At 44.4% G+C, this 27,395-nt stretch overlaps 1 protein-coding gene across 14 annotated transcripts in view; it reads right to left on the reverse strand.

Annotated features, from left to right (window-relative positions):
• COL6A3 (collagen type VI alpha 3 chain) overlaps nt 1-27,395 on the reverse strand; it is a 102,904-nt gene that overhangs the window by 64,812 nt on the left and 10,697 nt on the right. For 12 of the 14 annotated variants that reach the window (XM_035139253.2, XM_035139335.2, XM_035139326.2 and 9 more), the window contains exons 2-4: nt 15,616-15,756; nt 12,701-13,318; nt 5,390-5,992 (exon numbers count right to left, since the gene is read on the reverse strand). In XM_035139253.2, coding sequence (XP_034995144.2) covers nt 5,390-5,992; nt 12,701-13,318; nt 15,616-15,706 — 1,312 coding nt within the window. In that variant the 5' untranslated portion in view covers nt 15,707-15,756. The remainder of the gene's footprint in view (nt 1-5,389; nt 5,993-12,700; nt 13,319-15,615; nt 15,757-27,395) is intronic. The other 2 variants (XM_035139351.2, XM_035139361.2) reach the window with 2 other exon arrangements.

A 27,395-nucleotide genomic window follows, 5' to 3' on the forward strand; every position in this document is an offset into this window, starting at 1 on the left:
CCCTCCCTGGCCCTCCCCCATCTTCTTCTTTAGCAGCCCTGTCCTACCCCCCCCCCCCAGCACCAGGGAGACGAGGACATGAGCCCATTGGCACCACATTTGCTTCATAGCCAGAACTTCCATGTGCTCATCTGAACCACTTCTTCCCTCCTGGATTTGCTAACGCGTCTCAACTAGGCAATTGGATTTTATAATAGGAAAGTGACTAGAAGGGCCAGAATCCAGTCCAGGAAACTTTTTTTAAAAGTTATTTCTTTGATCTTTCAATGTCCATGCTTCTTATTTTTAAAATGGAATTAATCAGTCTCATAAAACTAATGTGGTAAAGACTTTACTGCTCCTACAAAGCAAAATGAACTCAGCACTCAATAGGGAGAAAGCTAGTATGGGAGTATACCACAGTTGGGCGGGTGTGGTTCAGTACCATACAATGCACAACAAGACATGATGAATCAAAGTCTAAATAAGTCAGTAATAATTCTGAAGCTGTGAATAACAGCGCAGGGTAGGTAGAATTCAGCCTTGAAATTCACAATAATTCATTTTTGAACCAATTTCGTCTTGGAAATATTGTTGCAGAGTTTGTGCAGACTGTTCAGAAGCAATCAGTTGCAGGTGGGCAGGATGAAGCAGGAACAAAACGCTGCGGACTAGTAACTTGGTTTACTACAGAGATTTATTGTTTACAGCAGTTACACAAGTTACTACCGTATATACAGGATACAGACACAGATCTTTAACTCTCTCGAACAAAACTACAAACCATACTCTCCACTATCCACCTAAGCCAAATGAGAGTGATATTGCCTATATAGGTGACCTCATCCAATAGCAGAGCTGTTTCCAGGGTCCATATCTCTACTGTATATACTTGAGTATAAGCTGACCTGAATATAAGCCGAGGCACCTAATTTAACCACAAAAACTGGGAAAACTTATTGACTCGAGTATAAGTCTAGGGTGGGAAATGCTGACAGCTGCAAAGGCGGAGGAGGAGGAAGGAGCACCCCCCCCCCAAAACCCCACACTTTAACATTTGATTAGGAGGGGAGGGACTTCGCGATATCCCCTGTCCCTCACATCCCATGTTATGGTCAAATAAATGAATTGATTGTTGGCGAAAATCCTGATTTTAGTACATTAAAATTAAAAGGTGACGCTTCCCCCCACCCTAGGGGGGGGGGGATGAGTTTCTTTTGCTGCAAGGCGAGTTTTGCCAGTCAATTACTTTGTGTTTGTTTCTTTCTTTCCCTTCTCCCTGTCACTTTCCTTGTAACATTCATGTGGAACATAAACGTCTGACGTTGCTGCTGCTGCTGGGTTTGTAGGGGGCAATAATCTCCTTAAAAAAACCTGGGTCCCAGGTTCTATTCCTAATTTCTGAAATTATTAAATGTGTGTTTTTTTAGAATTGCCTAAAAAAAATAAGTCAAACCAGCTTCCTCAGGAGCTTGGCTGAGAAAGGTGCCCTTTAAGAACAAAAACAGGTGGTGGCAAAGTCATTACCCTGAGAAAAGGTGAGATATTCAGCACCAGACAAGCAAGGGCGAGGCTGCCAATATTACAGAAGGTATGGAAACTGCCCAGAGATTGGAATTCATTCATGCAACTGAATGGCCCATAAAGGAGTATCATAGAATCATAGAGTTGGAAGAGACCACAAGGGCCATCCAGTCCAACCCCCTGCCAAGCAGGAAACACCATCAAAGCATTCCTGACAGATGGCTGTCAAGCCTCTGCTTAAAGACCTCCAAAGAAGGAGACTCCACCACACTCCTTGGTAGCAAATTCCACTGCCGAACAGCTCTTACTGTCAGGAAGTTCTTCCTAATGTTGAGGTGGAATCTTCTTTCTTGTAGTTTGAATCCATTGCTCCGTGTCTGCTTCTCTGGAGCAGCAGAAAACAACCTTGCCCAAATCTTGCTGTGTTTGAGCAACTCCCAGTTACTGCATGTTGCAAATGCCAGCACAGCGTTTGAGTGCTGGAATTTATTAAGGGCAATGCATGTCAGAGAAACTGCGGGAACTATAATTTCTCTGCCTAGAAGGCTGTTCAGGACTGCGGTGAAAGAAGGTGAGAGTTTGGCAACTCATCTTCAAATGCTGAAATCTCTGTTTCTTCAACTACAGCAGAGAGGTAAGTGCTATGATGAGACTGACCAGTCCAGGATGAGACTACATTATCCTTTCAAGTTTGCCTGAGAGCTGATTGCCTGTGATTAATAGTATGGAGAGTATGCATCCCTGAGATCTGACCCTTGAGTATGTGGTCAGAAGGCTGAACTGTGGAGGAGCTACAGCCGAGGGGGGCAGCAGCAGAATATGCCAACGGAGCAATGCCAAGATTTGGACTAATTTTGCAGCGGCCCCTTACTTATCTAACATCACTAACGAAGCCTATAGATGGGCCTTTTCCAGAGCCCATTTTGAGGCAATGCCCTCAGCTGTGCTGTACGGCAAATTTATGTGGATACCAATTTATGAGCGCCTTTGCCCTTGCATGTCTAATAAGGTAGAATCTGTCACTCACATCCTTTTATTTTGTGAATTTTATAGTGAAGAATGAGCTCGACTTATTTTACCCCTTTTATCAAAATTTACACCCTTACAATATTATTTGGAATTCTCCTCCGAAATCTTACGAAAATTTCTTCCTCAAGTCCGGTATCATATGATGTGGCCAAATTCTGCACTTTAGCTATTAAGAAACGTAAATCTCTTCTATTGAATAATACATTGCAAATTCCTTTTGTGTAACTGTTCTGCTTCTGGTGATGTTATTGCTGACTTTTTTTGTTTGGAATTATGGTACTTTGTCTTGCTGGCTTTTGCTGTAATAAAACTGAAGTGAACAGAATTGTTTTTGGCAGGTGCTGAAAGAAATACAGTAAAAGGGTCTGCCTGGCGCTTCTTGGCAGGGTCTGTAGGAGCAGCACCACTTGCCCCACCCTGTTGTCAAGAGCACTTTGTGGTTATCAGACGGGAAGGGATGCAACAAAATTGCCTGTCTCCGGCAGATGTAATTGGGCACTTGGGACAACTGATAGCTCTTGGGCTGGAGGAAAGTGAGGTTATGTGTATTTTGAAAGGGAAAAAAACACCCTCAAGATTCGCTTTTCATGATGAAGGAATACTTCGTATGACGAGGTCTGGGGGCATCTAAACTGTTGTTCAAAGAGCTACCATACAACAATGTATGGGATGGCCCTTGTGGTCTCTTCCAACTCTATGATTCTATGATTCTATTCACTGTTCTATTCATTATTCTACTGTCTATGATGTAGAGTGGTTGGCTTGGCATAGCCCACCCTTTGCCTTTGAATCATGTGCAGAGACCCTCTTTGGATGATACCCAGCTCTACCTCTCTTTTAAATCAGAACCAGTGAAGGTCCTGTGTGAGTGCCTGGAGGCGGTTGGAGGGTGGATGGCAGCTAACAGATTGAGGTTGAATCCTGACAAGACAGAAATACTGTTTTTTGGGGGGTGGGGGACTCCCTGGTCCTGAATGGGGCAACTATTCCCCTGAAGGAGCAGGTCCTGGGAGTCATTTTGGACTCAGTTGGACTCACAGGTCAATTCTGTGTCCAGGGCAGCTGACTCCCAGCTCCATCTGCTACACAGACTGAGACCCTACCTGCCCCTGGACTGTCTCTCCAGAGTGGTGCATGCTCTGGTTATCTCACGCTTGGACTAATGCAATGCGCTCCACATGGGGCTGCCTTTGAAGGTGAACCAGAAACTACAATTAATCCAGAATGCAGCAGCTAGACTGGTGACTGAGAGTGGCCACCGAGACTATATAACACCGGTCTTGAAAGACCTACATTGGCTCCCAGTACATTTCCGAGCACAATTCAAAGTGTTGGTGCTGACCTTTAAAGCCCTAAACGGCCTCAGTCCTATATACCTGAAGGAGCGTCTCCACCCCCATCATTCTGCCCAGACACTGAGGTCCAGCTCTGAGAGCCTTCTGGTGATTCCCTCACTGCAAGAAGTGAAGCTACAGAAAACCAGGCAGAGGGCGTTCTTGTCATTGGCACCCTCCCATCAAATGCCAAGGAGATAAAGAACTACACAACTTTTAGAAGACATCTGAAGGCAGCCCTGTATTGGGAAGTTTTTAATGTTTGATGCTTTATTATGTTTTTCTATGTGCTGGAAGCAGCCCAGAGTGGCTGGGGGAACCCAGGCAGATGGGTGGGGGTATAAATTTAAAAAATTATTATTATTATTATTATTATTATTATTATTATTAGGGACCCCTGTAGGAATGGCTCCTCTGCATCAACCAGGGTTTCAGTGTTTGAAAGCACAGCAAGAACCAGGGCATGTATGAAACTGCAGAAGCACAAACACCTTGGTCTCACAGCTGGCAGGGGGCCACAAGTTAAATTACTATATAAATAAAGTAGAATCTCCATGTGAGGACTGCACTGTATACATGGTTGTATACATCAAATTAAGATAGGCAGCAACTTGACAAAATGTTGCTAAAATCACAGAAATGGCAGCTGTGTGTACAACCCACAGGTGGGGGTGCTGTGCCAGCAACAGATTTCTGAAATGCTCGTGGGTGGGTTGTTTGCCCTTGTGAACCATTTCAAAGTCAGCTAGCTATTAAGCATTACTATTAATGTATTAATACTAGCATCTGTCTATATTAGTATAAAAGTTAAGCACTAACAGCACCACCCACCATGCAGAATTTCTAACTCCTACAAATAAAGTAAACATTTGAATATCCCTTTAGCAATCAATAGCATTAAAAAGTAAGGCTTGGGGGTGCCATTAAAACTGCACAGTGTTGGTTATTTCCATCACGCACCCAAGTTTTACCATGGAAGGGGCACCATAAGGATTCTGTTCTCCGGTGCCAAAGATCTTGTAGTGGGGCTCAGAGATCTTGCCTCTTTCCCATCCCCCAGCTACACTTGACCACAGCAGCAATTGTTCCATCTGCACTTGTGCGTTTTATATACAGTGGTACCTCGGGTTACAAACGCTTTGGGTTTCAAACACTTCGTGTTACAAACTCCGCTAACCCGGAAGTAGTACCTCAGGTTGAGAACTTTGTCCCAGGATGAGAACGGAAATTGCACGCCGGCAGCACGACAGCAGTGGGAGGCCCCATTAGTGAAAGCGCGCCTCAGGTTAAGAACGGTTTTGGGTTAAGAACGAACTTCCAGAACGAGTTAAGTTCGTAACCCAAGGTACCACTGTATTTAGATATATGTTTTCAAAGTCCTATATGCATTCACTACAGGAGCCTATGTAAAGCCATGATGCACTCTGACTCCTCAGGCAATTAAGAGGGCTGTTTATAAGCTCCCATAAATGAGTATAAATAACTGAATGCAATACAATGGTTCATTAAAAAAAAATACGTACCTTCTGTAAGCATGGTTGGGCCATCTAACAAAATGAGTCTCTGGGCCACTCCAACAATGTTTGGCAGTAAGAGATCTTGAAGTTCGCCAAGGTTACTTGTGTCCAGGGCAGTATACATGAAGCTTCCGTCAGTAGCAATTTGCTGAAGCTCTACATTGTCAGCGTTCTCAACCCCAATGCTAAATGAAAATATACTCGCTTTCTTTATGGCCAAAATCCCCTCTCTAAGGTCATCGCTAGACTCACTTCCGCTTATCAGCACTAAGATCTGCGGTACACCCTCCTCTATCCTGCTGCCTGCTGACCGGGTGAAGTGGTTTTGCACCACATACTCAAGAGCTTCCCCGATATTCGCTTCCTCGCCACCCGGCAGACTAAGGGCCTTCACTGCATTTAAAATGTCAGCTTTTTGGGTGTAGCTGTTCAAGAAGAATGCAGTTCTGGGCTGATCACTATACGTCACTGCCCCAATGCGTATGTGCTCAGCTCCAACTGAGAGTTTTTCAATAAAATTTGCAAGGAAATCACGAATGGCTGCGATAGCAACAGTGCCGATGTTGTTTGATCCGTCAATAAGGAAAATAATGTCAGCAGATTCTTGTGCTTAAAAAAAAGAGAGAGAGAAATGCAACAGGTGAAAGCATTAAACAAAGTGATTCCATGCAAGTTGTTCTGACATGTTTCTTCAGAAACCAGCAAGAAACACGAATATGGAGGAACAAAACACAAGGTGGCCAAGATCAAATTGCCTGCTAGTTCTGCATTCTGATTGAATATGAATGAGCAGATCATATATATTAATTGCATAAGAACACTGTACCTGAAAGAATTCTCACATAGGTCTACTTGAGGGTTGGAGAGTGGCATCTTTTCATTGTATAGTTTATTACGTTTTGCATTTGTGGGCAGATCACTCCCACCTCTTTGTGCACACTGATACATGAGACTGTGCTATACAACATCACCTTCATGCTTAAGGCATGTGGCCTTTATAGCCAACAAATAACCACCCACACCTGCGAAAATGTGCCCAAGTGAATCTGGAGACAAACTTTAAATCTGATAAATGAAAATCTGAAAAATGGGACTGTAATAATGAATATTAATATTTTTTGGCGGGAAACAGTAAGACTTTCAAGGCTTCCTGTGCATACCCACACAGCCAAATCTGTTCTGCTTCAAACCCTCCAGAGCAGATAATGGGGAGGACACTGGGGTGGGCATGGAGATGAGAGAGCAAGGAAGTCCCCTTTGGTAGGCAAAAATCCTTGCAATAAGGGGACAACTTTACAGGCTACAAACCTGAAAGTACAAGTAAAATTGTTAAAATGTTAATCTAATGATAAATTATAAAACAGCTTTAGAGCTTCTTAGAGAAATCCTGGAAAGATATATATATATAAAAAACATATGTTAAATGCGTTTAACAATTCCAATCAAGAATTGACCAGGATATAAGGCAATGTTTTCAAAGGTCAAGTAAGTATCACAGTATATTGACCATATATATGTTCTTTATATTTAAGGTATATGGTATTTGTCTACATGTTTACTAATGATATAACACTAAATTTATTTATTTATCTTATTTATTTATATCCCGCCTTTTTTTCTCTAAGGGGTAGAAAGAAAACCTATATGCCTGTAGACATGATTTATAGGAATATTGTTCAAAATGCATTTCTAATGAAGACATTTCTGCTTTTATTCTTCATGTACCATATGACTACTGGATATTCAATCAAGTAATGCAGAATCATGTTAAAACAAGGTGATGAAGCCAGTCATAACACAATTATCCAACCTTATATATGAGAATTCTTCCTGAACGATCAGCTGTTTTTGGATATAAGAAATGCATAATTATGTGGAACATCTCAATGGGAGGTAAGCTGGCACTGGATGTGCTTATCACAGATTAATTACCACAGTCATTAGTCAGGTGAAGTCACCCATAGCTTGCTATAATCTGCACTGTCCTAAACTAATCTAAGCATTTGGGAATCCGACCAAAATCACTATGTCTTAAAAAATGACCCTTAACATGTCAGTCTCCATATGTGGAGCTTTCTTGTAAAACTGTTGATCTGGAACAGCGCCTGCTCTGGTTCTTTTATCCACAAGCAGCTGAATGTGGATCATGTTTTAAAAGTAAAGGTAAAGGGACCCCTGACCGTTAGGTCCAGTCGTGGACAACTCTGGGGTTGCGGCACTCATCTCGCTTTACTGGCCGAGGGAGCCAGCGTACAGCTTCCGGGTCATGTGGCCAGCATGACTAAGCCGCTTCTGGTGAACCAGACACACGGAAATGCCGTTTACCTTCCCGCCGGAACGGTACCTATTTATCTACTTGCACTTTGACGTGCTTTCGAACTGCTAGGTTGGCAGGAGCAGGGACTGAGCAACATCTGATTGGCAAGCCCTAGGCTCTGTGGTTTAGACCACAGCGCTTCACACAATAGACAAGCATTCTCTGCTCACAGCAAAATTTAGTGCATCATTATAAAATGGCCAAAACTGGGGCTGAACTGATGACACAAGAATACTACTACAGTATTTCATGAACATTTAAATTCACCAAGATGATTAGAGGAGAAGCCACCAAACTCTGGTATCTTTAAAGTATCCTTAAAGTATATTTGGCCAGCATTTGCTCTTTTACAGTGACTATCTCACAGTTTATTCCACCAGTGGAGAGAACGATGGACTCGGACCACTGAGATTTTGGCCCAAAACTTTAAGCAAGTTGTGATAGCTGATCCTGAACAACCTCACTTGTAACTTGATCTTCCATAACTCTAGCCCTCAGCCCCCTGAGGAAGGGACAGGATACATCTGTGATGAATAAATATACTGAACATTCTGGAATGCTTAAAGTTTTCTGTTTTGCCATTTTAACTATCACACTCTTTGTCAGCCACAAAATCCTAGTGTGCTGGTATTTACTACATGACCTGAAGGTCTCATAAACTGAAATACTGCTGATCTCAAAGAAATAGCGAGGAAGTATACATAACAGCTGGATAATTTGTCACCACTGAAATACCATTATACTGAAGTACACAATGAAGGATTAGGCTGGTGGTGGAGGGCAAATTAAAGCATGCTTTGTTACATAACTAAGCAATGGATTGTTGGCTTAGAAAGGAAGCAGTGACTTAGTCATTAACCATGATGCAGTAAAATATGTATCAGGACAATGACAAAAGTGAACTCTGAACTGATCAAGTAATTCATTTCCAACATGACCAAAATCTGTCCTTTAATACAACTTTGGGAACATATCATCATAACATTTAATATGTGGAGGCTGTAAAAAGCACCTGTTGGGTTTAACATTTTATCTCAGGTAATCAGGTAAAAAAGTATTTGTAATTTATTAAATGTCATGTTATGCCTTGATATATATATAAGCTTATTTCCATTTCTAGAAAAAGAAAATTACTTTTGGATGCCGGCAACTATAGTAAGATTTTTGAATAACACACCCTGTATATAGTTATATACATTCTGCGAATAACTGGAATATTGCACAGTTACCTTTAAGCACTGTTTAACTCATATCCCATTTGCAATACATATTTCACAAGCCAGCTCTCCACGCTGGGCTCTGCAGACCATGAACTCCTATATACCACTGCATAAAGATGAACCAAGAATCTTGTGGTGATGTGAGAGCTAAATCAGAGCTTCTGCTCAGATAAGAGGATCCCACCATATTGGTTCCAGATCTTTGAAGAGTACAGATTAAACTATGGCAGAAGGCTCTCAAAGAGACCCAGAGGTAAATGTGTACTTTCCTAAACCCTTAGAGGTAAAAGGAAGATCCTAAAATATGTGTTTCACATCTCTGCCTCTTGCATGCTCAAGCTCTCTAAAGGACGTTATGAAGATGTCTTGCCTTAAATTGACCTTTTTTTTGCAGGGTGATTCTTTACATCAAAATCTGGGAATCAGTTCCAATTCCTTTAAAGCCAGTGATGAAAGTCTTTCCTGGCAACAAAGGCTACCATAGGTTTCTGATATGCTTTTTAAAATTTTACTTAAAAACATTAAAAATTCATTATGATATCTAAATGGCCAGTTCATCAGTGACCTCAATGAATCTGAATATTGCCCCATAAGATTTGCAAAAAAAAAGAGAGAAACATCTGTTTGCCTCTGTATCATGCAGCAATGCAATGGCAGATGATGGAGCACATAATGGGAGGAGTTAATCAGACAAGACAAGATGAGTGTTATAACCGGCATATTGCTGTCAACCTGCAACATTCAAAACATCCATTTCTCCTTTCATGCATCCCAGAGTATAAAAACAAAGGTCTGAGAAGTCCACATTGTGAAAGAATCGTTCTATCAGATTAAATTCAATAGTTTTTCACATTCAGTATTCCCTTTAAAGAAATCATTTTGCTCCCGTTTCCTTCCATTTAAGGAGGAACAGGAAGATATGAAGTACCGTGTTTCCCCTTTTTTAAGACACCGTCTTATTACTTTTTTTTCTCAAAAAACCACAGGGTGGCTTATTTTTGGTGGGATGTCTTACTCGTATTTTTATTATGAGTGAGGGGCGGGAGGTGTGTGCGTCCCTGGCCCAGCCCTCTCTCCCCAGCCCTGGGATGTTCGCAAAGGGCTGCTCTCTCTCTCCTCTGATGTGGGGACTCACTTAATAGCAATCTGCTACACTGGAGCTTCTTAAATCTAAACCAGTATAATGGAATCTATCTGTGTGATACAGTCCTAGCAGTAGCCTATACGTAAAAGCAAATAAGGATCTCTACTAGCCAGCTGCCAAAGACTTAAGTTCCAACAGTCTGAAGTTCCAACAATGTACATAGCTGCCAAGTTATCCCTTTTTAAAAGGGATTTTCCCTTATGCTGAATAGGCTTCCTCGCGAGAAAAGGGAAAACTTGGCAGCTATGACAATGTAACACTTTGTAGTGCTGGTTACAGGTAGGTAGCCGTGTTGGTCTGGATCGAAGTAAAATAAAAAAATTCCTTCAGTAGCACCTTAAAGACCAACTTAGTTGGTCTTTAAGGTGCTACTGAAGGAATTTTTTTATTTTACTTTGTAGTGCTATCACTGATAGCAAAGAAGGTACCTGCTGAGAACAAAGAAGCCAGCTAAACAGCAATTAAGATTGCTGACTTGGTAAATGGTAGCAATTAAGAAGCAATTGAGCTAGCGAGGTGAGTTAAATTTTTGTGGGTAAAGGAAGCTAGGACCGGCAGTTTAACTTTTGTGCTCGCAAACAGCAAGACGGAAAAAGTCCTTGATTTTTTAAAAAAAGTCCCCAAGGCAAGGACTGCGATCCAGACTACTTACAAATCCTTAAAGGGGCAGCTCCACAGACAAGCAAGCATAAGGTAGAAAGGAAGGCTGCTTTATTCCATTCGGTAAAAGCAAGGAGACAACAATCAGACACAGGAGACTGCCGTCAAGAGGAAATCAACAGGCAACTCATGGGTGGGCGCATAGAATGGAAGGGAAAGGTGGAGGGAAGCGAGAGGTGGGTTCTGTGTGTGTGTGTGTGTGTGTGTGTGTGTGTGTGTGTGTGTGTGTGAGAGAGAGAGAGAGAGAGAGAGAGAGAGAGAGAGAGAGAGAGAGAGACACACGCACACGGAGATCTCCCTTAAAGGGAAAACAGCCTTTGCATTCGCGAGGCAGCGGCTTCAAAAGCTCCTCTCCCGTCAAGAGGAAATCAACAGGCAACTCATGGGTGGGCGCATAGAATGGAAGGGAAAGGTGGGGGGAAGCGAGAGGTGGGCTCTGTGTGTGTGTGTGTGTGAGAGAGAGAGAGAGAGAGAGACGCGGGGGGGGTGGAGAGACAGAGAGACGCTCACACGTAGATCTCTTCCTTAAAGGGAAACAGCCTCTGCATTCACGAGGCAACGGCTTCAATCGCCCCTCTTTTCTTCCTCGTGCCTTCATCTCCTCCCCACCCCACTTTTCTCCTCTTCATCAAGTACAGCTTACACAGGGGGTTATTGCTACTGGGTGAAGGGTCTATCAGTATGTCTTATTTTCGGGGTATGGCTTGTATCGCGCAATTGCTTAGAAATCCTGCTATGGCTTATATAATGACTACGTCTTAAAATAGGGGAAAGACGGTAAGAGGAAATCTTCCACTTTGCCTGACTTCTATTTCTCTCTCTTTCATTGTAGGAGTTTCCTTGATTGGACTTGCCAGGTGTGATTTTTCTCCCATCCCTTTTACATGGCCCCTATAAAAGTGATGGGAGAAAAGCCACAGCACCTGGAAACATTAACAGGTAAAGGGGAATCTCCAGGTGGCCATCAAGAAAACTGGGCTTGACCAGCAGCATGCTCCCGCTGCCATGGCCAAGGCCCATTTCCTGTGTAAACTATTGCAAATAAGAAAACTATAAGGAGCTCTTTGCCCAGCATTTCAAGCCCATATATAACCTGAAAACAGAAAGGAGGCCATCTGGTCTCGGGCACATAGATACTCTTTTTCCACATAAAGTGTAGCTCTAGGAAGGCACATCAGTGGAGGGGAGGAGCTTAAGTTTCACAAGCAACATTCATTTAGTTCTAGTTCTGTATCTGCAGTAAATATAAGCTAAGGTGTGCTGATAGAGTCTTGATTCAGGTGTTCTTGAACACACCATTATCTCGGCTGCAGCAGCCTCCCTCACAAAATGTGGTTACGATAACAATCTTTTATGTCACATTTAAATGTACTTTACTAATGACCACAAGATAAGAAGCACTTTGGACTTCATTTGTATGTGATTCTGCCAAATAGAGCAGCCTTTGTTTTTAACCCCTCAGATGTGCAACCGAGGGCCTTTCCAGACAATTCTCACTCTAGAGGGACCAGGCATCTTGCGCTAACAGTGTGCAGAGAATTCTTTCCACCACTCCCTTGAGTTACTTATCACTTGCTGTAATGAGATAAGCAACATTCCACCCATCTACATGACACACTGTAAAATTTTAAAATACCTTATATAACTCATAATTGTATACATTTATTAGAGGTTAGGCACTCCCTGACCATAGCACTCAAGCACAGAATCCCTTGTGCAGGGAGGTTTGCAGCAGAACTTCACTATTTTGTTATTTTTTCCTCCCATCTTTTTAATTTAATTCCTAGGATTCTTTGAGTATCACCCCACCACACCTGGCATTAAAAAAAAGCAATAAGAGTAACATGTCTGTGGTTACTGTTGCCGGGAAAGGCCCTTGGTCCACACATCCAAATGTTTAAAATGATGGGAAGAGCACCAATTGCAACACCTCCCTTGAGTACAAGTATTGCAATATCACAGCAGAACAGCGTTACCTGTGATGTCTTTAATCACTCCGTTTGCTCCAGCCATTTCTGGAGTCATAGACGAGCGAATACTTGCAACTAAGTCTCCTACAATGCCGTGGAGAGCAGTAAAGTTCGCTAGGTTGAACAAGTGCATATCAAGGGGTTCGCTTGCTATTTCCTTTAATTCCCCTTCCACTGCGTCCTGCACTCCAATGGCAAACATGTTTACATCGGCAGATTTAAGAACAGATGACGGCAGAGCCACATCATCTTGGGATCGTCCATCCGTTAACACTATAATAACCTGGGGGGCGCCATCGCTCACCCTGCTTCCAGCAGCTTTAGAAAGATGGTTCCGAATTAGAAACTCTAATCCTTCTCCGGTCTTGGTTCCTCCCCCCATATAAGGCATGTGTGAAATATGGGAGAGGACATCTTGTACAGTATGGTATGTGTTTAACTGGAATTCTGTGTGTGGGTTTCCGCTGAACTGGACCAGACCAAACCGAAAATCATTTCCAACCACATCTAATTGTTTTACAACATCATACAGAAACTCCCGAACAAGTTGGAAACGCTCCTTTCCAATGCTCCAAGAAGAATCCACTAGAAATATTATATCAGCAGCAGCACCGATTTTCACATCTTTAAAAAAAACACATGGATTTATGACTTTCTAGAGGCCACAGGCCAGGAGAGGGGAGTCTTCTTCTATAGTGATATATACTGCTTGGCATAATTGGCAGGAGCACAGAGCTTATGAACCCATAAACCCAATAAATTGGGGCAGGAGGAAGGGGGAAAAGCTCATTCCAACAGATCAGCTTGCTCTTGTTGAATATATGGTACATTGAATATATAATTTTATTCCTCGTAAACTTATGGCTGTTTCTTGCTACAGAAACTTCTTCCAAAGGAATATTCCCTAGATATGGGATTCCCTTACCTAAGCAGGACGAGCATTTATGTGTCATCCTTTCCCAACGACTATAAGTCATACTCAAAACCTGTTGATCCAATGGTAGCAGCTCCTGACTAGGCCACTGAAGAATACAGTGGCAGTGTGACTGTTGATTTTGTTGGCCGCATTTGTGGGAATTGAAGTTATTCCACTTGCAAGGTTAACAGCCTTATGGCTGAATCAGCAAATAACTAGAGCTATATAAAAGCTCTAGTTCAGCACAATGTTGAAAAATATCACACTGCACTAGTAATGGGTAGATTTTTGTACTGATTTAAAATGTCAATCCTTGAAATTATTTACATGCTTCTTACAGGAAAAAATGAACCATTTGAACCATTTTTCTGAGTTTATCTGAAGACTTAGGAAGTGCCTTGCGAACCTGCTACCAGTTTTTTTAAAAAACCAAAACCCCAAAGACCTCCTCCTTCCCTTTACTTGCCTATGAAGAGACAGTGGGAACAGGCGCTGTGTTTTCCTCCCACCTGCTGCCCACACTGCCTCTGCTTCCATCATTAGGTTGCTTAGGCTGCAAGAATCCTGGGGAGAACTACCTCTACCACAATCACCTGGGAATTCTACCTTGGCATATGACTAATCAGTAGGGCAGAGGGAGGAAATGAGGGGGAAACCGGCTGCCAACCACCACCTGAGAAGTAAGCAATGACAAGCAAGTAATGGCAGAAAACAAATCACTGGAGCAGGGTGGGGGTCACAACACTGGATTCCTGGCAGCGGGGTTCCTGCTGCTTGCCAAGGGAGGGAGAAGCACAGTGGCTGGGAGGTCAGCGCAAGGTGGGTCCACCACTGGAGTCCATTTGCCAGTGCTCCCAACCTGTGCCAACTTCTGCATTCCACCCCCTCCGTCTCTCCCTCCCTCCTCCTCCAAGTAAGCAGCATGGACCCTGGTGCCAGAAAGCTAGCATTGTGCCTCTCCACCCCCTGCCCATCCAGGGAAAGCCACTTCTGCAAGTAAGCAGGGATAGTGCCTGGTGGACTGGGGTCTGGCACAGAGGGCTTTGGGGGGCAGCAAAGGCTGCCAGCATCAGGGAAATGTGGACATTATTTTCCAACTGGAATTTTGATCCAAGGCAGGAAAGAATTCTGGGGTTTTAAAAGCTCACTGGAATTACATGCCAATAATTGGTAGAAAAAAGAAGGGTATAAAGACTTACTACAATCTCCCCTGTGCAATAGCCCTCAGATATTCTGTAATACTACTTAGCACATTAGAACATTAAAAAAAAACTGGTCTCAGACTAATTTCTGATCACTTTTGAAAGGGGGTAGGAATAGTTTACACTTTTGTTTTGTAATAATGAGAATGAGGGTGAAAGGTAGAAGACTTCCATTGCCAACAATATGCGTATTTTTCCTGTGTATTTTCCTATGTATACCAAGAGAGACACTGGCCATGTTTGGATGTAACTTTAAATCATAGTTTAGCATAGTGAACCTTGGCAAGCCTCAAGATGACATGCTCCTCCTTCCCCTTCCATTTCAGATTAAGCACAGTTAGTGAAAACAAAAGAAGTTCATAAACTATGGTTTGAAGTTGGCTTGCTTCTACCAACCAGAGTTAAAATGAACAGTTTGTCGTGGCAAGCAGTGACTAAACTAAAACAAAGGCAAAATTTTCTGAGCTCTGCGTGGCTGTGCTGGAGGAGGAGACAGTGCACAAGCCTAAGGCTTGTTTTGAAAATTAAACTATTAAACTATTTCTACTAGTAAGCAAAGGTAAGGAGAAAAGAGGTTATACAGGGGCAATTACTTAATTCACAGAGATATGTCTCCAGTCTCTGTCATGGGATCACTGCAATGAATGTGTTTATGGAAACGCGACAGAGTTTCAGGGATATGAAGCTGCAGTTGGTACAACTGATTTGAACAAATATTTGTTAGGGCCCAAAATACATTTCCTCACTCTCTGCCAACTTCAAGACATCAAAAAGCAAGTTACCTAAAGATAATGGCAACTTACCAGCTCCTTGCTGCTGGGCATCAACATTATGGTAGCCTGAGAGTAAAAGACAAAATATTGTTGCTAAAGGCAAATGCCGGTGTTTCCTCATTTTCTTTTTTAGGTGGGTTGGCTAGTTTCTCAAAGCACCAGTTCTTAGATCTGTAAAGGAACAGAGATGCTGTCAGGAAAATTCCTACAGAACTTCAAATGGTAAATCTACATAACTCACTCATTCCACAAACCAAGCACACATCCCATAATGATTAATAACTCTTTTCAATCATGTAACAAAAATGAAAACTAGGCCATCAGTATTTACTTATGGGCCACTCAGCCTATGTTTGTTACTGGCACAAGTAGATTCTGTCTTCTAGGAAGAGAAAGTCATCGGCTGAACCACCTTCCTGCCCAGAGGTGCTTGGGAGAGATACAGCACCTCAGAGCTCTGTTACCTCCCCAGCGTATAAAGTAAGATGCAAGAAAACCTCTCATGGCCTCCCTTCTCCCAGGTTCCCTCTTCCTCTGAGCCATGTGCTGATAAGAGGCAACATGGCTGAGCTCCAAAGACTGCAGCCCACCGATCATCATCCGGATTCATCCAGGCTATGCTGGGATGAGGTATGTAATGCCAAGGTCTGAAACAGGGTTGAGTTCCTGCAACAGCATTCTGTGCCTGAAGTTTAAAGAGTATTCCCTGCCCCATGAAGATGGAGATGCCTCATTCCAATTAGCCAAAAGTGTTTCAGCGTTGCCAATTTAACTCAGCATGTGGAACACAACATGAAAGACAAGGAAGTCTGAGCTCATTAATGACAAGCAACATGTTTCTGTAACAAAAATAAACGACTGTCAAAAACAAACCAGTTGGAAATAAAAGAACTCCAGATCACTTAAAATTTTGAAACTGTGCACTATCTTGTCAGTGAGTGAATTGACTCCCTCAAAAGTTGGTGGGGGTTTGGGGGCAGAGGTTGGATGGTCATCTGTCAGGATTCTGATTCCTGCTTTGCAGAGGTTGGACTAGGGTGCCCCTGGGGTTCCTTCCAATTCTTTGGCCTGAGACGTTAAATCACACAGTCCAACACATGCACAGCTAAGGTTAACTACTACGGATCACATCAATAACTTCTTGCAGAATGTATCTGGTTTGATGGAAATGAGGAAGGAACCTCCAGAATCATAAGGCCTCAACATCATTAGAACAGCTATATAGGAAGAAACCAGTCAGGCACTCTGCATGTGCCCACTGTATATCCGATAAAAAATAGGTTGCCACCCAGAAAACAAAGTAGGTTAGCATAGATCCAGAATGGCTCCTTGGCATGTGAGTGACCAACTTGAACCCAGATGCATCTCTTCCCTTCTTGGAACTACAGGGCCAGCACAACCTCTCCTTTGTGATCATTTCCCTTATGTGGTGCCACCACCCACCACAGTTTGAGTCCAGTTTAACGATGTTTAACGATGTTCTTGCATCCAGAGTCCCCAGATCAGTGTCTCCTCAAACTTGGGTCTCCAGTTATTGTTGGACTAGAACCCCCAACATCCCTAGCTAGCAGGACCAGTGGTCAGGGATTATGGGAGTTGTGGTCCAACAACTGCTGGAGACCCAAGTTTGGGAGGCCCAACTTTGAGAAACCCTTCCCCAGATGTTGCTGGATTACCACCCCCACAAATGCAGATCATGTCCATGGGACAACATCCGACGATGCGCCATGCCATCACCTAGCTGCCTACAATTCTGAATGTGCCTGGAGTCCTACTTGTAATTGAAAACATGTATTACATGTATTACATACACAGACAGAATCTCTTCGGACAACTGAAAGTGCAGAGGGGCAGGAATCCCAGAAGTGCATCATGCGCCCCATCCCCCCAATTCTGCCCTCACATGTTCTTTGGCATGCCTGAACAGGCCTGCGGAGTGAGGAACAAGTGGTGTAGAAGGGAGCTTCAGCGCAATCACTTGTGGCACCCAGGAGAACTGGTTTCGAACAGTGCTCTGGAGATGTGTCCTGACTGTCACCTAGTTCACTGAGCTGGTCAACTTGCATCTGGACTATTCTGCTCTAATCTGCAGATGAGAGGTGCCTCTATCATAACACATCTCCAGACAAAATAAGGTTTTGCCCAGTGCACACCAGCAGCTCAAAAAGAATACTGAATGAGAACTCCACTAGTTCTCTCTATAGAAGGATTTTTGTAGGGTAGATCATTCTGTCTCATAAGCCTTTGTCTGTAGTCTGAAGTGCTACAGTCCATATATAGTTACAGGTAGGTAGCCGTGTTGGTGTGCATGCATACTGAAGGAAGTGTACATGCACACGAAAGCTCATACCAAAATAAAAACTTAGTTGGTCTTTAAGGTACTGCTGGAAGGAATTAGTCCATATATAGATTTACTACCTCAGTAAAGGAACATCATCGGTGCTCATCTCGTTAATGGCCAAGGGAGCCGGCGTACAGCTTCTGGGTCATGTGGCCAGCATGACAAAGCCGCTTCTGGCAAACCAGAGCAGCACACGGAAACGCCGTTTACCTTCCCGCTGTAGCGGTACCTATTTATCTACTTGCACTAGGATGTGCTTTCGAACTGCTAGGTTGGCAGGAGCTGGGACTAAGCAACGGGAGCTCACCCCGTCGCGGGGATTCGAACTGCCGACCTTCTGATCGGCAAGCCCTAGGCTCTGTGGTTTAACCCACAGCGCCACAACTTAGTTGGACGCAACCCAAAGTCTGGAACAGAAACTGAGGCAGTTTGACTGCATGGGGAAACCGAACTAACATATTCAGGAATAAAAACTCAAGGAGGAAAAGAAAATGAAATGCTTGAAGAAGTTTGTGTCCTCCAGATTGGTAAAAGGCTTCCTTTTGCCATCTGTTTCCTCTTTCCAAATAATATTTATTCATTTTATAAAAATGAAAAAAAAAATACAAAATCATCCTCTTTCAAGCAGAGTAGGAATTATCCCTGATCTTGTTGTGTTCAGAGGCAAATCTGCTTGGCCCACAGACTCTCTTTTCTGTAGGCATTCTTCATCTTCTCTCCATAAATGCTTGAAAGTATTCGCAGGCCAAGCACTTCATCTGTTGGCTCTTTAATTATACAAATATGGCAATGAAAGCAGTTTTCTCCTTTGAAGGAGAATGCATATGCAGCTGTAACTCATGTAATGCCGTTCGTTCCCTCCGAAGAACAAAGTTTTGAGGGGGGTGGGGATGTTCTTCTCTTGTGATCCAAGAACACAGCTGAAGACTATATTACACAAACATGCACTGCAGCAGTGCCAATAAACTCAGATGTGAAAAGTGATGGATGTGGCGTTTCACAGGGAGGGAATGCTGCCATTCAGGTCACAGTCCATATGGCGGGGACTACTCCAAAGCAAAAGGCCATGAGGACAGGAATTGCTGGGCAAGAGCCAGCCCAGGCCTCCTCCCAGTTGCTCCCCACTGCGCATACATCACTGCAGCTGCACACTCTGCAAGCTGTGGGTGGGAAAGTTCGGCTGGAGCAGAAGCCATGGCAAGATCCAAAGAGAAGGGAGATCCGGACGGCACCCAGACCAGCTCTTCTCTGACATTTCAGCCCAGTTTAGTTTTGCTGCTCATTGTCTGGGTCTAGGTACTGTATACACTAAAAAGTACATTCTTTTCCTCAAAGAATTGGCACTGTAGTTTATCCCCCACAGAGTTATAATTCCAGCAACTCTTGGCAAACTAGAGTGCCCAGAATTCTTTGAGGGGGGGAAATGTCATGAGCCCCCTGGAGGTGTCATGGAGGCGCTCGTCATATCTCTAGGAGGAATGGGAAGACCTCATCTCAGAGATGGGGGAGGTAGAAATGGCACCCCAATAAGCCTCTGATCCTGATGTTGTACCTTATGGGGTATCCAAGACCCTGTATACAGTCCTTAAGTGGGTTCCCTATCAGGAGGAGAAAATAACAGAGGCCAACCAGAGAATATTGAGAAGCAAAGCAGCTAGTAAGCCTGATCTTTATTATAGAATCACAGAGTTGGAAGAGACCACAAGGGCCATCCAGTCCAACCCCCTGCCAAGCAGGAAACACCATCAAAGCATTCCTGACGGATGGCTGCCAAGCCTCTGCTTAAAGATCTCCAGAGGAGGAGATTCCACCACACTCCTTGGCAGCAAGTTCCAATGTCGAACAGCTCTTACTGTCGGGAAGTTCTTCCTAATGTTTAGGTGGAATCTTCTTTCTTGAAGTTTGAATCCATTGCTCCGTGTCCGTTTTCTGGAGCAGCAGAAAACAACCTTTCTCCCTCCTCTATATGACATCCTTTTATATATTTGAACATGGTTATCATATCACCCCTTAACCTTCTCTTCTCCAGACTAAACATAGCCAGCTCCCTAAGCCGTTCCTCATAAGGCATCGTTTCCAGGCCTTTGACCATTTTGGTTGCCCTCCTCTGGACACGTTCCAGCTTGTCAGTATCCTTTTTGAACTGTGGTGCCCAGAACTGGACACAGTACTCCAGGTGAGGTCTGACCAGTGGTACTATTACTTCCCTTGATCTATATGCTATACTCCTATTGATGCAGCCCAGAATTGCATTGGCTTTTTTAGCTGCTACATCACACTGTTGACTCATGTCAAGTTTGTGGTCTACAAAGACTCCTAGATCCTTTTCACATGTACTGCTCTCAAGCCAGGTGTCCCCCATCCTGTATTTGTGCCTTTCATTTTTTATTTTTTATTTTGCCCAAGTGAAGTACTTTACATTTCTCCTTGTTAAAATTCATCTTGTTTGCTTTGGCCCAGTTGTCTAATCTGTTAAGGTCATTTTGAAGTGTGATCCTGTCCTCTGGGGTATAAGCCACCCCTCCCAATTTGGTGTCATCTGCAAACTTGATCAGGATGCCCTCAAGCCCATCACCCAAGTCATTGATAAAGATGTTGAATAAGACTGGGCCCAAGACAGAACCCTGTGGCACCCCACTAGTCACTTCTCTCCAGGATGAAGAGGAGCCATTGATGAGCACCCTTTGTGTTCAGCCAGCCAGCCAGTTACAAATCCATTGAATAGTAGCATTGTCTAGCCCACATTTTACCAGCTTCTTTACAAGAATATCATGGGGCACCTTGTCAAAGGCCTTGCTGAAATCGATAGGCTATATACACAGCATTCCCTTCATCTACCAGGCTTGTAATTCTGTCAAAAAATGAGATCACATTAGTCTGACATGACCTATTTTTTCAGAAACCCATGCTGACTTTTAGTGATCACAGCGTTCCTTTCTAGGTGCTCACAGACCGTTTGCTTAATTATCTGCTCTAGAATCTTTCCTGGTATTGATGTCAGGCTGACTGGGCGGTAATGTTTTGGGTCCTCCCTTTCTCCCTTTTTGAAAATAGGGACAACATTCGCCCTCCTCCAGTCTGCTGGGACTTCGCCTGTTCTCCAGGAATTTTCAAAGGATTTCTCAAAGATTACTGCCAGTGGTTCTGAAATCACCTCTGCCAGTTCTTTTAATACTCTTGGATGTAGTTCATCTGGCCCTGGAGACTTGAATACATCTAAACTAGCCAAGTATTCTTGTACTACCTCCTTACTTGTTCTGGGCTGTGTTTCCCCTGCTGAATCATCTGCTCCATATTTTTCAGGTCGGGTATTGTTTTCTTTTTTGGAGAAGACTGAGGCAAAGAAGGCATTGAGGAGTTCTGCCCTTTCTCTGTCCCCTGTTCACATTTTAGCATCTTTTCCTCTAAATGACCCCCCCCCCTTTGCTACGGACATACCCATAAAAGCCCCTTTTGTTGCTTTTAACCTCTCTAGCAAGCCTGAGTTCATTCTGTGCTTTAGCTTTTCTGACTTTTCTCTACACGTGCTGGCTATTTGTTTGAATTCCTCTCTGGTGGTTTCCCCCTTTTTCCATTTTTTGTACATATCCCTTTTAAATCTTAACTCAGTTAAAAGTTCTTTAGATAGCCAACCTGGCTTCTTTAGGCACCTTCCATGTTTCCGTCTCATTGGTATTGCCTGAAGTTGTGCTTTTAATATCTCCCTTTTAACAAACTCCCAACCATCATGAACACCCTTCCCTTTTAGTATTGCTGTCCATGGGATCTCACCCAGCGTTTCCCTAAGTTTTCTGAAGTCAGCTTCTTAAAGTCTAGAATTTCAGTCTTAGTATGCTTGGTTGCTCCTCTCCGCTGTATAATAAACTCCAGAAGAGCATGGTCACTCCCACTTAATGATCCTGCCACTTCTACTCCACTAACTAGGTCATCACTATTGGTTAGGACCAGATCTAAAATGGCTGATCTTCTTGCTGCTTCTCCTACTTTCTGGACAATGAAGTTGTCTGCAAGGCCAGTGAGGAATCTGTTCGACCTTATGCTCTTGGCTGAGTTTGACATCCAACAAATATCAGAATAGTTGAAATCCACCATTACTACTATCTCACTTCCTTTTGAATGCTTGGTCATCTGTTCCAGGAAGGCTTCATCTGTGTCCTCAGTTTGGCTTGGGGGGGTCTATAGTAAACTCCCACAATGAGATCACTGTTATTTTTCTCTCCTTTAATTTTGACCCAGATACTCTCCATTTCGCTTTGAAGTTTTACATCTTGGATCTCTTCACAGGTATACACATCTCTGATATATAATGCCACTCCTCCTCCTTTCCTGTTTGGTCTATTTCTCAGAAATAGATTGTCTCTCTCTATTGTTGTTGTTTAGTCGTTTAGTCATGTCCAACTCTTCGTGACTCTTCGACTCTTCTCTCTATTACTACATTCCAATCATGAGACTCATCCCACCAGGTTTCAGTGATGCCTATTATGTCATATTTAGTTTGCTGTACCAAGAGCTCAAGTTCATCTTGTTTATTTCCCATGCTCTGTGAATTAGTATACAGACATTGAAGACCACTGATCATTCCCCAATGTCTCTTATTTAAGGATTTTTTCCTCCCACCACCAAGTCTGGCCCCGGGGAGACAGCACACCTCTCAAGACATCTTGTCAGGCCCACAGATCACTGCTTCTGTACCCCTCAGTAGGGAATCCCCTATCACCACTACACACCTCCTAATAGGCTTGGTCATGATTCTTCAATGTGCTGTCCCTTCCAAAGTCACCTGCATATTCCCAGAGGACTGACTTTGCTGCTTGTCTTCATATTCCTGATCAACTGTGATGAGGGAGAGATCTTCAGATGGATGTTCTTTGTCTTCCATGTTAAGGGAGAGTACTTCAAATCAATTGTGTAGTTCTAAACCCTCAGAGCGATCCCTGGGCCTTCTACCTCTTTGAGTCACATTCCTCCATACATCTGGCTCCTGTGCTGGGAAACTGACCTCCTCCTGTCTCCTCTTTGGTGCAGAAAGTGTGCTCTGCTGCATCCAAGAAAAGCTCCAGCTCATTAATTCTCCGGAGCGTAGATACACGGACTGAAGTTGCTAGACCTTGTCTTCTAGTAGGGCAACCAATTTGCACTTGCCACAGGTGTAGCTGCCTACATCCTTTGGCAAGAATACAAATATTGCGCAGGAATTGCAGGTGGCTGCAGTTGTTCCCTCACCTTCCATCTTGAAAAGCTTGAGGTCAGGACAAAAAAGAAGCCTAGGGCTCCCCCAATAAATGTTTGAGACTAACTCCCCTAAATCTGAAAGATGGTTTAAACTGCACGCGCCGATAAGCACACAAACTTTATCACACACACACCCAAAAGACAAATCGCAAAACCTACAGTGTCCCCCAAGCTCAGCTCACCTTGTGCTCCCTCCTCAGTCGCTGGGCTCCAGGCACTGACTAGTTCCACCCACAGCTACTCACCTGACTCCACAGAAGTCCCGCCCCCTCAGACCATGTGCTCAGGGAGAGCACACTTCCAAGGTCACCTGCAAGGTCACTGGCCAGAAACAAACACACAAGCCTGGACAGTCACACAAATCCAAGAGGCGGAAGCCCTTGTGCTCCTTCCTCAGTCGCTGGACACTAAAACTGTTGCAACAGGGTGCTCACCCCCCCACACACACACACAGGAGGGAGGAGAGAACCCAGAACAATGGCATGCAAGCTCTGTTGTTGTTGTTGTTGTTTAGTCGTTTAGTTGTGTCCGACTCTTCGTGACCCCATGGATCAGAACATGCCAGGCCCTCCTGTCTTCCACTGCCTGCCGCAGTTTGGTCAGACTCATGTTGGTAGCTTTGAGAACACTGTCCAACCATCTCATCCTCTGTCGTCCCCTTCTCCTTGTGCCCTCCATCTTTCCCAACATCAGGGTCTTTTCCAGGGAGTCTTCTCTTCTCATGAGGTGGCCAAAGTATTGGAGCCTCAGCTTCAGGATCTGTCCAGTCCTTCCAGTGAGCACTCGGGGCTGATTTCCTTCAGAATGGATAGGTTTGATCTTATTGCAGTCTATGGGACTCTCAAGAGTCTCCTCCAGCACCATAATTCAAAAGCATCAATTCTCTTATATATAGCTCTTATATACTCTTTGAAACTGCCACCCTGTAAGCTTAAGGCCACCCCCCAATACATCATACATACTTCACTGAAGGGGCGGAAATCCTGTCTTATATAGACTCTTTGAAATTGTCACCCTGTAAGCTTAAGGCCAAGGGATGCAGGTTGGCAGTTCGAATCCCCACGACAGGGTGAGCTCCCGTTGCTCGGTCCCAGCTCCTGCCAACCTAGCAGTTCGAAAGCACGTCAAAGTGCAAGTAGATAAATAGGTACCAATACAGCGGGAAGGTAAACGGCGTTTCCGTGTGTTGCTCTGGTTCGCCAGAAGTGGCTTTGTCATGTTGGCCACATGACCTGGAAGCTGTACGCCGGCTCCCTCGGCCAATAGCGCAAGATGAGCACCGCAACCCCAGAGTCGGTCACGACTGGACCTAATGGTCAGGGGTCCTTTACGCTTAAGGCCACCCCCAATACATCATATGGTACATACATCACTGAAGGGGCGGTCTACAGCAGAAATCCTGTCTGGCAGGAAACCTGTTGATGGGTTTACCTGGAGAGCCTGGCTATTCTTTTGTGATGATAAATACTTGAATTCCTGAGTCCAGGTCACAGGCTCACCCTATTCATACCCAAATGTGCCCTTATGGCAGGAATTTTTAGCACAGTGACAATGGGGAGGTTTTCCCATTTCCTTCCTCCTTGCAGAGGTTTCCCCATTTCCTTCCTCCTTGCAGAGTCAAAATCAGGGGTCCCCAAACTAAGGCCCGGGGGCCTGATCCAAGCGCCTTCTCCCGCAGATGGTCCGGGAATCAGCATGTTTTTACATGAGTAGAATGTGTTCTTTTATTTAAAATGCATCTCTGGTTTATTTGTGGGGCCTACGAATTCATTCATATTTTTTTCAAAATATAGTCCACCCCCCCATAAGGTCTGAGGGACAGTGGACCAGCCCCCTGATGAAAAAGTTTGCTGACCCCTGGTCAAAATGGTTTCAGGACTATTTTCCTGTACCATTTCAGACATGTGGTTTACATACTTATGTATGTGTTTGCCTTGTAAATTTATGAACATTTAATTTATATATTTGATACCTTAAATTCTTATAACACTGGGGAGGGGTCCAGGGACCTGGTGGGGGTGTGGCAATCTGGATTCAGGGGAGGGACCAAGCAGGTTGTCAGAGGGACGTCCTACTCTTCGACATCAGGCCTTCCTAGCCTAACACCTACTCCTGGGAAGTCACCTCTGGGGCACCTTCTCTTTTCAGGGAGGCATTGATCCCTTCTAGGAGGCAACTGAGAATGAATCTGATGCTGAGCCAGCCTTGACTCTGACTCTGTCTCCATGGACACAGAAATGGCAGCACTAGCGCAAACAAAGGCCAAAGAGCCCACCCGCCCGCCCAAAGGAACATTGCTTTGCTTGCGCATTCTTGGGACTCCAGCTGCTTGCCTAGCACATGGTTGTGCCCACCCGCTCTTTAAAAGGAAAGGCGGAGGGGGGGCGTTGTTTGTTGGGTCAGTTTGCTTCACAACAACAACAACAACACTCTGGGCGGCTTCCAACAGAAAAATAAAATACAGTAATCTATTAAACATTAAAAGTCTCCCTAAACAGGGCTGCCTTCAGATGTCTTCTAAAAATCTGGTAGCTGTTTTTCTCTTTGACATCTGATGGGAGGGTGTTCCAGATGGGAGGGCCCTCTGCCTGGTTCCCTGCAACTTGGCTTCTCGCAACGAGGGAACCGCCAGAAGGCCCTCAGTACTGGACCTCAGTGTCTGGGCAGAACAATGGGGGTGGAGACGCTTCTTCAGGTATACTGGACCGAGGCCATTTAGGGTTTTAAAGGTCAGCACCAACACTTTGAATTGTGCGTCTGAACCGCCTACGCACCTGCTGAGCCTGGCAACCTCTATTTTGCCTCTCCTCTGCAGGGAGGTGGGACCGATTCCGATGGTCCGCCCCCGCCACCTAATGGATCCAAATGGTTTCCAGAGAGTGGTAGGGGATGCTTTATCCCATGTTGATGGCCTTTCAGCCGATTCCCTGGTGGCCCGCTGGAATGTGGAGTTAACCAGGGCTATTGACTGTTTGGCTCTGAAGCGCCCCCTTCCGATTGCATGGGGCCCGGACAGCCCCGTGGTTCTCCACGGATCTGAGGGCGATGAAACAATCGTTGAGACGGCTAGAGCGCCAGTGGCGGATAACTCATTCTGAATCTGACCGGACACGGGTTAGAGCTCAATGTCAAGCCTACCAAGTGGCAGTAGCTCTACGTGGGGCTACCTTTGAAGGTGACCCGGAAACTACAACTAATCCAGAATGCGGCAGCTAGACTTGTAACTGGGAGCGGCCACCGAGACCACATAACACCGGTCCTGAAAGACCTACATTGGCTCCCAGTACGTTTCCGAGCACAATTCAAAGTGTTGGTGCTGACATTTAAAGCCCTAAACCAGTGTTTCTCAACCTTTTTTGGGCCACAGCACACTTGTTCCATGAAAAAAATCATGAGGCACACCACCATTAAAAAAGTTAAAAAATTTAACTCTGTGCCGCCCTATATTATAATTATGACTGTAAGAAACACTTGCCAAATATTGCTTTCCGGTGGGTCAGTGCTGAGTATTGGCGGCCACCAGGCTCGTTTGCACTGAGCTTTGGGAAAGAGGAGAAATATTGCTTTCCGGCGGGTTAGTGGTGAGTATTGGCGGCCGCCAGGCACATGACAATGCAAATCGCCCTTCTCGTCGCCGCACGTCGTGGCACACCAGCCAGCGAAACAGTGGTTGAGAAACGCTGCCCTAAACGGCCTCTGTCCAGTATACCTGAAGGAGCGTCTCCTCCCCCATCGTTCTGCTTGGACACTGAGGTCCAGCGCCGAGGGCCTTCTGGTGGTTCCCTCGCTACAAGAAGCCAAGTTACAGGGAACCACGCAGAGGGCCTTCTCGGTAGTGGCACCCACCCTGTGGAATGCCCTCCCACCAGAGGTCAAAGAGAACAACAATTACCAGACCTTTAGAAGGCATCTTAAGGAAGCCCTGTTGAGGGAAGCTTTTAATGTTTGATGGATTTCTGTATTTTAATATTTTGTTGGAAGCCGCCCAGAGTGGCTGGGGGAACCCGGCCAGATGGGCGGGGTATAAATTATTATTATTATTATTATTATTATTATTATTATTATTATTATTTACCAATATGATTTGAGCACTAAAGCCTTGGGCAGAATTTGAGCTGGCAATTGGAATTCTTCATCCAGCAGGCAGGGCCAGGGCAGAAAGCGTGATTTGTGGTGACTTTAAAGGGGTTGCCTGCATACACACTAGGAGCATTCATGTTCTCATCTTCCAGAACCA

The sequence above is a fragment of the Zootoca vivipara genome, chromosome 1 (genome assembly GCF_963506605.1).
Source record: "Zootoca vivipara chromosome 1, rZooViv1.1, whole genome shotgun sequence".
Lineage (NCBI taxonomy): Eukaryota > Metazoa > Chordata > Lepidosauria > Squamata > Lacertidae > Zootoca > Zootoca vivipara.